Below are 13,664 nucleotides of genomic sequence, written 5' to 3' on the forward strand. Positions count from 1 at the left end.
ACTGGTGAACCCCGGGCCACCGAAGCAGAATGTGTGCACTTAACCACTGTGCCACAGGGCCGGCCCCAAGACACAGCCATTTTTAACACCAAGATCTTTATTCTTATTTAATATGTAAGCTACATCAACAACAACCAAAACCATATCCTGATGATATCATTCTGCTAAAACTTCTTGGCAGCTAACATATATCGAGCATTTACAAACAGCTATCTCTGTGCTATGCACTTATCTTACTTAGTCTATTCAACAAACTATGGTTCCCCTTCTCATAATCTTCATTTTACATTTTAAACGTGACATAATTAAGGCTTAGAGAGACTTAGTAACTTGCTGAAAGCTATACAGATAAGTGACACAGAAGAAATGTAAACCCTGTTAGTTTGTTAAGTTCTTTAGTGATTAGGCTACACTGTCTTTGAACTATAGCCAGAAAGAGAGAGAGACAGAGAGACAGAGAGACAAAGACAGACAGAGACAGAAACAGAGAGAGACTCAGGGATGACAGAGAAGCTAGATGCCAATTATAATCTGTACAACAGTGTAGGAATTTAAATCAGAAATTATGTGGGTGCAATGAATCAATGAATTTAGGCAAAAAATCATCTTGATTTTCAAACATCCCAAATATTATGATTAAAATACGGTTGGTAGACATTCCTCAAGTGGCTGCTTTGAGTAATGATTTTTGAGTGATAGTTTTTCAATGAATCAAAATATCATACTATGTTTACCCAACAATTCTGTCTTTATTAAAAGAGTGTGGCATCTGTGTTGAATTAAGTCTAAAACTGGTGGCACACATTTAAGTTTTAGATATGCATCAACTTTGATTTCTTATTTTGTGAAACAGAATGCCGTAATCAATATTGCAAGAACCTACTGTGTAAACTGCTAACAAAAGGCCAATGCAATCATTGCTGTGGGCTATTTTAAAGGCAATTTACCTGCAATCTTTCACATGAAGTGCAAAGGTGATCAAAATAGACTGATTAGACACTGAAGCTTTGTCCTTTAAATGTACATAGATGTGATTTAACCATAAAAATTATGCAATAAACCATGGTGATTTATTGAATACCAAATATTTATGTGACAAAGGTCCTTTTAACAGTCTGCTGTTAAAAGTTGGGCAGGTGTTAAGGCCAAGAAGCATCATGCTTTGGGAATGTTCAGAGCCTTGTGATAGCCCATGACAGACTCTACTATTTTCAACTTAATTTTAATTTAATTTTATATTGCAACATACATGTTTTCTATCAATTCTTGCAAAATGACCAAAAGACCTTACGGGGAGGTTCATGGAATTTATTTGCATCATTTGAGTTAATGGCAGCCGATTAGCACATGTGATATCTGTGACACTCCAGGGTCAAGTTTACTGCAGAGATGAAACAGAAAATTAGGAGGGCTAAAAGAAGAGCAGATGTGGGTTCACTGCCCCAGTCTGCAGGCCTATGGTGACAACACTGCTGTCACTGCTGCATCCCAGGAGATCTAGCAAGACAGTCCTTGTCCAAAAAGGTTTATTCCCTACTGCCCCATCTTCCACCACATCTTTTTTCTTATATTGAGATTGGAATTTTGCCACTCTTTAAAATGTAATTCGCTAACACATTATTCCATAGTTAACAAACTTTAGAAGAGAATTCATTGATAGCTAAATGCAAATAAATACAGTATTTTTCCGATCCTGGGATAGATCCAGGACGGTTGGGGGTATAATTAAAAATATATTACTAGGAATAAGAAAACAAATTGAAAATTCTTTTAAACATTTAAAGAAATTTTAGTAATGTGTAATGAAATACATTACTTCAAACCAAAGCTCAGCTTAGTACATTCAGTACATGTACACGATCCTTCTGCATGGTTGGTACAATGAACACAACAGTTTCTTTGTATTTGTCATGTCAAGGCTTACTCTTTCAAATAATACTTGACAGGTCCTTAGAAAATAATAGATTCAAGCACTTTATAGTTGTAAACCTGGTCAGTGTGGTTATGCACACACCCTCTCCTTTCCTGTGAGAATTCCTAAGTGTCTAGAACATGGTTAGTGCTGAAAAAATGTTCATTGAATAGATGAGTAAATAAATAAGCATGCAAAATGAAGTTGGTTTTGTTCAAAAAAAGGAAAGCGTCTCTTTATCTACTTATACTTTCAATGGCCTCTTGAAAGAGCATGAGAAAACTACATTAATATTGAAAATATTTTAGTCTTTATAATGATTGACTTTTTAAAAAAGTTAATTAAAATTTGAATAATATACATGTACGGTTTAGAAATAAAATGTATATAGAGTAATATGTTGCAAATCACTCCTTTTCCATAGTCATCCTGTTTCTACCATTGTTGCTAATAGGTAACTACTAATATTAAATTCTTGTGTGTCCTTCCATAGACTTTTTTGGTATGTATACGAATGAAAATATATTTCTCCTTCCCATTACAGAAATAGTGGCATCGGGTACACAGTGCTTTTCAGTGTGAACTCTCCCTACGCTGGAGATATTTCTATGTTAGTGCAAGAGGTGACTGGCTTGCAATATTTCTGATATATAGTTGGATGATTTCTTAAGGGAAAATATTTTTTGCACAGAATAAAGACACATCTTTATTGTTTCCCTTGTCATTCAAGCTCAAGTTTTTAAAAAGCTTGCTAATTCCTGATAAAAATATTAATCCTTTTTGTATAGATATAATTTATTAATAATAAAATTCTGAATGCAAAATATGTAGTTCTTGTTTCAACCTGATAAGATTTTTGACAATAAATTTAAAATATTTCTGATTTATTTTACATATTAACTTGTGCTATACACTGAAAAATTAGCTCCTTCAAATTCCCATTGCTACCAGCTTCTATCAGACTTTATCTCTAGACTCCTGTGTTAGACCCCTACCTGGCCCCGTACATTTTCCAATTCCCCACTCCTATCCACTGTACAAACTAAATTGTCATATGAGATAATAGCTCCAGTAGTTTCACTTTTCCGATAAAGACAAAATAAATATAAACCTCTACAGCATTAAAGGTCCTACTGATTGTAGTTTAAATATAACATTCTGCTTTGGATTTCCGTTAGTCTCTTCTTCATGTCATATTCCCATTCACAAGTCTACTCTTTTCCCCTAAAAACATTCTAGTTTTGATTTATCTCCTTTTTCCTCATGCTGTTTTCTCAAGAAACATCCAAATCCTCTTTTCAGAATTCTATCACTATCCAAAGATGATTGCAAATACTATTTTATATGAAATACAATTTGTACCAAAAAGTGTGAAAAAGTATGTGTATGTGAAGACAAGACTACATTTGTGGAGGTTATCAGGAAAATATTATATAGTATTACTTATATGCTGGCATATTCTTTATTTCCTTGTTTACTCGTTTCTTCCATTAGACTAAAGTTCTTGACTAAAGCTTGTATCTTACTAGTCTTTCTTTCCACTTTAGAATGAAGTATAAACTTTGTACTAGAAAGTTCTCAGGAAATATTTATGTAATCAAACTGAAGCTATTTGAACCAAACGCTGGAAAAAAGTGATAGAAATCAAATAATAGAAAAAAAAATCCATTTCATTTACAAAACTGGCCTAGGAAGACTTTTTGAATAAGGCCTTCGACGGGCCTTTGGACATATGAAAAAATGTGACAGAGACTCTATGACAAAAATTTGTTGGAATGAGACACCTCAAACAACTAAAGACAACAATCACAAAAAAGCAGCAACTCTGATTTCCATAGAAATCGACCATATTAAGATATAACTGGCCTGAAGAAAGAAAAAGAGTTCCATGGCACTTATATCAATATGACTGTAAAGTAGACAATGACACTACAGAGATTCATTAAAAATTAAGGATATATCAACTATTGCTTTTCAAATTGATAAAACGTTCTTTTTTCCACTAAATTTTGGGTTAAAGTAAACTGGAGATTTGCAATATATAAAGGCACTCATTAAAACTCATAAATATTTTAAATGAGAATCTTAAATTATAAGAATAGTTTTTCGAGGTCTATGCTTAACTAGCTAGTTATTTATCTCTACTTGTCATCAGTGTCTCCTAATATAAAGATGGCTAATAGATGTTTTATCTGTTACATAAACGCTTTTATGTTGATGTCTGCATAGCTGGGTCACCTTCGCTGGTTTCTACAGGATTTGGGTGAGTGAGGACATATGACTACATTTCTTTCTATTCCTTTCCTCCTTCTTTCTAGAAAACTCTATATTTATACATGAAATTATTTAAAATTAAAGATAGATGAATAGGAAGAGAAAGTTTCTTAAGCAAATTTCAACCCACATCATTTTCTTTTCATTAATCTGAAAATACAAAATTGCTTAAAGATTTTTCAAAAGCTGAAGAGAAGTTTTAATTAAATACTACACTAACCATAAAGATGATACTAGTGTGTACTATGAACTCTGGTCCCAGAGTCAAGAAATTTAGGTTTCATTACTATCTTCCCAACAAAAAAGCCATATGCAGTATATAACTTTCAGATGTACATCATAATATATTTCAAATTCTGTGTAGATTACATCATGTTCACCACCCAAAGACTAATTATAATCCATCACCACACATGTGTGCCTAATCACCCCTTTCACCCTCCTCCTTCCCCGCTTCCCCTCTGGTAACCACCAATCCAATCTCTGTTTCTATGTATTTGTTTGTCGCTGTTTTCATCTTCTACTTATGAGTGATGCCTACTTCTTTTTATATCCAGAATAATGAAATGAAAATATCTACAGGTGTGGTAGGCAGAACAAAGGCGCCCCCAAAGATGGCCATGGCTTAATTCCTGGAATCTGTGAGTATGTTACTTACATGGCAAAAGGGACTTCACAGATGGGAATCAGATCACAAACCTTGAGATGAGGACATTATCCTAGATTACCCACTGAGGCCCAATATAAACCAAGGAATGCTGTGGCCTCTAGAAGATGGAAAAGGCAAGGAAATGTATCTCCCCTACAGCCTCCAGAAAGGAACACAGGCCTGCCAACACCTTGATTTTAGTCCAATAAGACCAACATTGGACTTCTTACCTACAGAACTGTAAGGTGACAAATTTTTGCTGTTTTAAGACACTAAATTTGTGGTAATTTTTACAGCAGAAACAGAAAATTAATACTTCAGGCACATGGGAGAATTGAAAATAAAACGGAAGAACTTATTAATATTTACCAAAAATCAAGTACATATTTTTAGCAGTCAAAATTTGAAGTTTCCACAGGAATTCCTACTTTTTTGAAGGACCAATTCGGAACACAAAAATTTATGAATATAAAAAAAAATCCACTGTCAATATGCTAGAAAATTATACTAGTTTTTAGACTTCACTTAGGGTTACTTATCTCTGAACCCAAATATATGAACAGAACATGCTTCAAAACAATTTTTCACAGCAATGTTTTTGTTGCATCCCTAGTACTGAGAGCATGCAAAACACACAGTAGGCGCTCAGCAAATATTTGAGGAATGAATAAAAGAAGAAATAATACAAGACTGAGAAATCAAGAGAAATAACCTAACAATTAATTATTACATGCATTTATAGAATTCTATAACGTGGAAGGTATAAGGTGGAAGATAGAAGATACCACATTTTTTAAGACAGTAAAACTCATTGCTCACTAATTTTTTTCCCACTAGGAATATAAGTAATAAGTTGAAAAACAATATGAAATCAAAAGAACCCCAATATGCCTTTAAAACATGATCCCGTTGCAGAATTTCTTCTTTGTTCCCTTATAGATATATCACAATGGAGACCATGAAATAAAAATCCAACAACTGAACATATTGTGATGACACAATGCAATAAATTGGTGGTATAAATTTTTAAATTAACTTATTGACACAATTTATAATGAATATATAAGGACCTCCTCAAACTGATTGTAATTAGTGAAACATTGACAAGGGTAAAAATACAAAAGGAGCTACTTTGAATTAAAAAGCAATTTTCTAATTCTTTAAATAATCCCTTGTCTCTATTCAAAACTTCAACATTTTAAGCTTATAAATTTTGGTAAAACTTAGACAAAAGATGGTAAATACATAAAGACAACCTGGTGGTAAAAAATTAAATGCCTCCATTTGAAAACTAATAAATCAAAACAATTTAGCAATCTCACCTAGGAGACCAGTTCTGTAATCCCACTTCTATATTTCTATCCTGGACAAATAAACTTAAATAATAAAAATACCCCATAATTTTTGGTATAACAAAATTTATGCCTAACTAAAATGTCCAACAATAAGGAATGGTTAGGTAGATGGATCATATATTTATTTATTTATTTATTTATTGAGGAATATTAGTCCTGAGCTAACTACTGCCAATCCTCCTCTTTTTGCTGAGGAAGACTTGGCCTGAGCTAACATCCACGCCCATCTTCCTCTACTTTATATGTGGGACGCCTACCACAGCATGGTGTGCCAAGTGGTGCCATGTCTGCACCCGGGATCTGAACAGGCGAACCCCGGGCCACCGAAGTGGAACGTGCGCACTTAACCACTACACCGCTGGGCTGGCCAAGATCATATATTTAAATATCATATCATGCACCAAAACAAATATAGCATGAAAGGAAATCAGTGTGAAAAAATTTTAAATTTAGTATGACATTATTTTAAAATATGCATAGAAAAAAATTAGAAAGCAATATGCCAAGATATTACAGATAATTGGTAGCATTATAGATTATTTTAATTATGTTTTTTACTGTTTTCCAAATTTTCAACATTAAAATTATTTTATAATCAGAAAAAGCATTTTGTAATGAAAATGAAAAGTTCTGATGTAAACAGTCACTTCTTGATCGTTTAGCATTTCAAATACTGTAATTGTACCTATTCCATGAAAACTTCTGAAGGAATGGGTTGTTTTAGACCAAACCAAGGACTTTACCAAATAGCATCAAAATACATTTTAAGTTTGATCTGAAGAATGAAGCGACCAGAAATAATGAAAGTCAATATTAACTGTGAGGAAATTGAGTATTGAGAATAGATTAGAGACAAATATTTCACAAGAGAAAAGACCATTTATGGTAACTTAGAAGAGTTAGTTCTTTATTTTACAATCTCTAGTGCTATCTATATAGTCTTAGGTGTCTGAATTATTATTACATACATAATCAAATTCTACATTTGCAGGCTCCAATAAGCTGGGTAATAATTAATTTCAGATACAACTTCAGGTCAAAGAAAAAGCAATATATTGGTGGAATTGTTACTTACTGTGGTAGCACAATGAATATCTTTCCATATTGTGGCTTCCCTGGAGAGATCGGAGACTTCAAACAAATTGTCAAGAATCACTTCTCCAATCATGTCATGTCTAGAAAATCTGTCAAAATCATATACACTGAAATGTAGTTTTCGGTTGCTTAGTTGATCGTATGCTACAGGAAACTGAAAAGTTTCATCAAATAGAGGATTTAAAGTCTTTCTGTGGACGCGGGTCTGAAATTTCTTTTTCCTGTCTGGAAGAAGATACATCTTCACATAAGGGTCTGAAGTTCCTGTGAAGTCTTTAGCAGGGAGATCTAAGGCTTTGATAATTTTAACAACTAGAAGTTCATTTTCGTAATCATACTGGAGGGTAAAGTTAAATTTCCCACAGGTTTTGACGTCTTCTTTCGTGTTGCCCTCAGAGTCAACTGATTTCTGTTTGTAGAGCTCTGGTTTTATCCTGCCAATGCTGGTTGTTGTTTCTCCTCTTTGTAAAACAGGTTCTGTGCCCGTGCTAAAATCAACACTGGAAATCTGCATTTGCCTTGGTAGGTGTCTCCTGAAGGAATTGTGGCTGTACACACACATATACACAAAAATCATTTAGGTAGATCATATCCATGACGATGCTATATATACAGTGGCTGTCCCCTCCCCCCGGGGTGATGAAATCATTATATCAATAGACAAACACACACACACACACACAATCAAAGAGCTACACTTGAAAAATCAGAAGTGCAATATTCAAAGGAAAATTCTCCTAAAATTATAAAAACACTTGAAACACACAAATGTGCATTTCTATGAGCTTTTGGAATTTTGTACACTCAATCTTAAACACATAATTAAATACAATTATAAAGAAATATGACTACCAACAAAGTTCAATATTCCACAAAGTAGTATGAATGTTATCAATCATCTGGGTATATCTAGATGTAAGCATTATGTAGACAAATCATTTAGATGGCTGGTTTCTTTTCATCTGGATATTTGGGTCTCGTGAATTTCATGTTTTAGTGACTACAGCATTAAAATAAAAAACGTAAGTCCACATATTCTTATACTGTGTTAATTATTTCCAATACTTAAGATAACTAAATGAATATTTACTTTTAAAAAGAACATATAGTTGTGACAGCCAAAATGAGTACATTTTCCTTTTTTCAACATGGAGTGGGTTCAGAAACCCTAAGGATAAAAAAAAATGTAGAATTTTAGAATTTGGGACCAAAATAATAGGGTTTTTAAAATTCAAACAATTTCCTAAAGTCACTGTTACTATTCATCTAGTCAGCATGTCCAGAACATTAGACATATCAGCTTACTAGTGTCTTATATACGTGACATCATTAAGATCTTCTCTTACACTTCCTCTATAAGTTCTGGCATGATCTGTCAACTTAAACGTCCCTTCAAGGCTTAGTACTAGGTCTTATGATCTTTCCTCTCCTCAGTCTCTCCATCAGGCCAATCATCAATTCTTGGACTATAATTATTATCTTGAATCTGATGGTTCCCTAGATATATCTCAGATACATAAACTTCTGGTCCCACATTTCTATATCTATCTCCAAGGAAGACTTCTGAATGGATGTCCTAACTTTGCCATTAGTTTGTCTCTTTTCCTTTCAAATCAGTTATCTCTGCCACAATCTCTGACAATAGCTCTAACATTTTTATCAGCCGTTCATGCTTGGAAATCTGCAGTATGCTTTGAATCACCTTTCCTTTAGCCACAGGATTTACTCAGTTTTCTAAATCCTGGTGATGTTTGCTTTGAAACATCTCATATAATTGTCCATTCTGCTCCATTTCTATTGCTACTCAGTCCAGATCCTCATCACCTCCTACTTTGCTTTCTACACTACCCTTCAGCTGACTTTTCTTTCTTTCAGCTCTCTCTGAAAATTAATTTCTATCCAGCCCTTACTTCAAAATTCTTTGCTCACTTCTGTGTCTGTTACATCAGGTCTACATCTTTTACAGCACTAAGTAATACTGAGGGCATTGCTTAATTAATACTTGATTTATAGATACACATATAAGATTGATGTAAGAGGTATAAAAAGTTAGTGAATATCCAGAAGTGATATTCAGAATAGATACCTAGGGATGGTACCATATGAGAAGCAGTTAGAGGAACTGAGGATGTTGAACCTACAAAGGAGGGGAAGAAGCTGGGGCAAAGAGCAAAGATGGATTAATGCTAGCTGTCTTCTAATATCTGAGGGACTGTCATGACATAGTTAATAAAAAGTTATAAAAGTTATAGATAGATAGACTTCAGCTTAATATAAGGGAATGTTTAGAAATATCTAGAGCTGTCTAATGTGGTGAAGTAATGAACTTCTCAAACAGGAAGTGTAGAAACAAAGGTTAGATGCTGAAGAAGAAGACTCTGCCTCAGATGAGATGCCAGACCTCTAAGTGTTTTCTAACACTTAATTTCTATGATTCTCTGCCATTCTACAGTTCTTTGATAATTTCGTGGGTCTAAAAATACAAGATATCATTATTATGTGTGTTAATAAAGTGGAATTTGTTAAAATCAGAATTATAATCTTAGGTGTTCCAAGTTCACTCTTACATTTAATTGGCTTACTTTCTGTAAATGGATTGAAATACTGAACAATTATTTAAACACCATAAAAAATGCTTAGAGCTGTACTGAAAGTAATTCAGCCTCTCTGTAGTCTCCTTTTATACAAATAAGGAAGACAAACCAAAATGAGCTGTGAAAGCATCAGTAACTCTTTGCCTGTTACTGTATTACTTACAGACTTCCCAAACACTTTTTAAAAGCCAACATAGTTCAGTTTATATATTGCAAATCAAAATAAAGGTTGAGCCTGGGGAAGTGGCAGAACAGTATCACAGGGGAAAATACACTGTGGCATTTTTGGATGATCTCTTCCTTAACATTCTGCTTAACCTCAGGACCCAAAAGAGAGGCTGTCAGTGTGAGGTCATAGAGAATTATATGGAAGAAGGGAGAAGGCTTGGGGAAAAATGATATTCCAGTCTCAGATTAGTGCTAAAGAACATCAAGAACGAGAATGGGAGAAAATGATATCCAATGACAATTTGGAATGAGATAAAAGGAGAATAATAAAAGACAGGGAAAAAAATGAAGAAAATTTCACAATAAAACATTAAAAGTGTGACCTTCTTCTTCAGATTTTGCTAGAAAAGGCTAATATATTGAGTGCTTACTATGTGGCAGGTACAGTTGTAAATTCTTCGTCTTCTCACCCGATCCTCATGTAACCCTATGAGATACTTACCATTATGTTCCCAATTTTACAAATGAGAACACTGAAGCACAAGAGGTAACTTATTCAAAAGTCATATAACTAGGCAGGCGCTAAAAGTGAAGTATGACCAAGGCAGTCTGGGTCCAGTGTCTCCACTCTTTTTCGTTTTCTTTTTTTTTTTGAGGAAGATTAGCACTGAGCTAACATTTGCCATCAATCCTCCTCTTTTTGCTGAGGAAGACTGGCCCTGAGCTAACATCCCTGCCCATCTTCTTTAACTTTATATGTGGGATGTCTGCCACAGCATCGCTTGACAAGCGGTGTGTAGGTCTGCAACCAGGATCCGAACTGGCGAACCCCAGGCCGCTGAAGTGGAATGTGCGAACTTAACCACTGTTCCACTGGGCCGGCCCCTAGTGTCTCCACTCTTTACCACCATGCTATTCTGCCATATTTGATTAAATTATTCCCAAGTTTAATCATTCCAGTAAGTAACCATATAAAATATTTAAAAATTATTTATATATGCTTTTATACAACTTTTTCCACTTAAACATTATAAATAACATAATTATATAATCCACTAAGATCCAAAGTTTACTTGGTTGAAAGAGCTTGAAATATATTTTTAGAGATCTTTTTAACTTCTTTGGCTAGTTACCAGGAATTAAAAGGGAGCAAGGATGCTTAAGTTGTAAGTAAAATTATGATCAGACACGTACAGAATTCTTATAAAGTCTACAGTTATGGTACATTTTATAACCAATAATGTGTTTTGAAAATACTATGTAGCAAAGTGAAATTTGCTAGGCAATTTATGCAATATATTTTCAAAATGATTAAGTTAAAATTTGTTTATAATCAAAAAGCTATTTCTATGTAAAGAAACATACTAGGACTACTTTATCTCAGATGAAGGAATTAGCTGCTAATTAAAACTACACCGAATTTGACCCAATATTTTAGCTTCTGTGTCTAAGGGAGGATATATGTAAAAATCTATATTAATTTAAAGCTTGAAGTGAACTGTTTCCTAGGTCAATTCCATTTTCATGCATTGAGAACACTCTGAAATGCATTTTGACGCTGAATTTATGCCAGATATACAGGATCAGGGTTTTAAATTAGACTCAGAGAACTGTCAGAGAGCATTTATGAAAAGAAGAAGAATAAAGAAAAGAATACAAGTAGCATATGTTGTTGTGAATTATGAAAGGTGTCTAGTATAATCCAGTTTATATATTCAAAGTTTCTAAGAGATTTAGAATATTTTATTAAATCATCTAATGTTTCTGCCAAAATTACTTTCACTTATGCAACGATTTTTCAGTTTTTGATTTTTGTGAGCAAAATCCCCTGAGAAGTTAATTCCTTATTTTTTATAGATTGATTCGATAATTTCCCACTCACTTATGCCTTTCAATATAATAAATTTTAAATCTTCTATCCTTCTCCTAAAAATCAGTAATTTCTTTCTCATGCCTCTGAATATAATCGTGCAGCTGTAAAGCCCCTTCTAAGAGGAATCAAAGAGTAGTAACGTTTTGTTTGAGTAAGCCAGTGCCCTAATTACAGGGTAAATAGTGCATATTCTAAGTCACAGTTTAGCTCGTCAGTTAAGAGAAGCTTTAATTATTACAATGTTAAACTATTGCCATGACAACACAGATCTTTTTCTTCTTGCTTTTTTTCCTTCTTCCTTTTCTCTTTTGGAATGACAGTGATAAATGGCTATTTAGTCTCACACAAATATCCAACTAGTCAAAGTACAGGCCACCTGACTATTACTGATCCCATTCTTGTCCTTCCAACCTAGAAGGGCACCACCCAGTACTCTTCCAGATGGAGAAGGGAAAACTTTCCCCATCTTACCTGGAACAGTTGAGTAATACTCCATATTACTTGATGCCACAGGAATAAAATGTATTCATATAGAGATTTTCAAATATTTATCACCAACAGAACCTTCTTTCAAGCAAAATCAGAGGCCACAGTTGAACGTGTGAACACAGAGCTACTGTGGTTGATGTGTGGGTAGAGTCCTGGAATCTCACTGGAAAATAAGACAATTTTTTCCCACCACTGAGAAGAAAGTGCTTGAAGATCACGACATCGAGATGAGGTGGAAAAAGTACTGGACTGGGATCAGCCCGCAGATTGGCCCCAGCTTCCCTGCATATTGAGGGCCACTTTGGGCAAGTGACCTAACTTGTTTGAGCTCTGCTTTCCTCATCTATAAAACAGTTCTTTCACAGTTGTGAAGATCAAATGAGCTATTACAGAGATGACTTGGAAACCTACAATTTTTCATACTGATATTAGTTATTATCATTAGAATTCAGGACACAAGGAGCTGAAGGGCAAATGCTATAATGAGCTCTCTGATTCTGACAATCTCAAAGCTGGGTTGGCTGAGTTTGGGATGCACAGGTGACATAAAGTCATCCCTGCGTAAGTGTGCCCTAGACTACCACCCTGGACAACAGAGACCCTCTGAGTAGCTCACTTCCAAGCACCCAGCAGTTTTCTTCTCCTTTAGGGGGAAACTATATCGCCCTACCAGTGTCTTCACCATCTATTAAATTTACCTTAAATATTGCCTGAGAAATCAGATAGGAATAGCAAAAAAAACACTTAGCAGAATTTTACTGATTTATTCAATATTTTTAAAAGGAATTCATCTCTCCTTGTTCTAAAATTGAAATTGGTATCAGAAACTATCACCCTATATTAAAAGTTATAGCCCAGTTTCACAGGTAAGGAGGCTCAAATAGGAAGACTAAATCAATTTTCTGGTAAACAAAGCTTTCATCTTTATTTGTTTCCTATTTTCTTCCATTTGATTTGAAACAAGGACAAGAGTGATTCATTCAGTACACAAATATCTGAGCATGTACCATGCAAGGCACTATAAATCTGAAGGCAGACTGATTTGCATAATATACCATGATGAATTTTTAAAAATAATTCATTCTCTAATGTCTATATTCTGAATCTCTGTATCCTGAATCTCTTCTTAGAATGTTCTTCTCACTTTATTGCTCAGTGGAAACTTGGCTCTTCCCCAAGGATACTTCTGGGCCCTTCTCATATGGTGGCTGATATTTCCCCCACAGTCCTTGTTTCACTGGGCCTGGAGGTGGAG

General features: G+C 34.4%; 1 protein-coding gene across 1 annotated transcript in view; it reads right to left on the bottom strand.

Annotated features, from left to right (window-relative positions):
• SYT10 (synaptotagmin 10) overlaps positions 1-13,664 on the bottom strand; it is a 69,444-nt gene that overhangs the window by 28,431 nt on the left and 27,349 nt on the right. Inside the window, exon 3 of the mRNA XM_001503215.4 lies at positions 7,266-7,833. Coding sequence (XP_001503265.1) covers positions 7,266-7,833 — 568 coding nt within the window. The remainder of the gene's footprint in view (positions 1-7,265; positions 7,834-13,664) is intronic.

Source organism: Equus caballus, chromosome 6 (assembly GCF_041296265.1).
Source record: "Equus caballus isolate H_3958 breed thoroughbred chromosome 6, TB-T2T, whole genome shotgun sequence".
Classification (NCBI taxonomy): domain Eukaryota; kingdom Metazoa; phylum Chordata; class Mammalia; order Perissodactyla; family Equidae; genus Equus; species Equus caballus.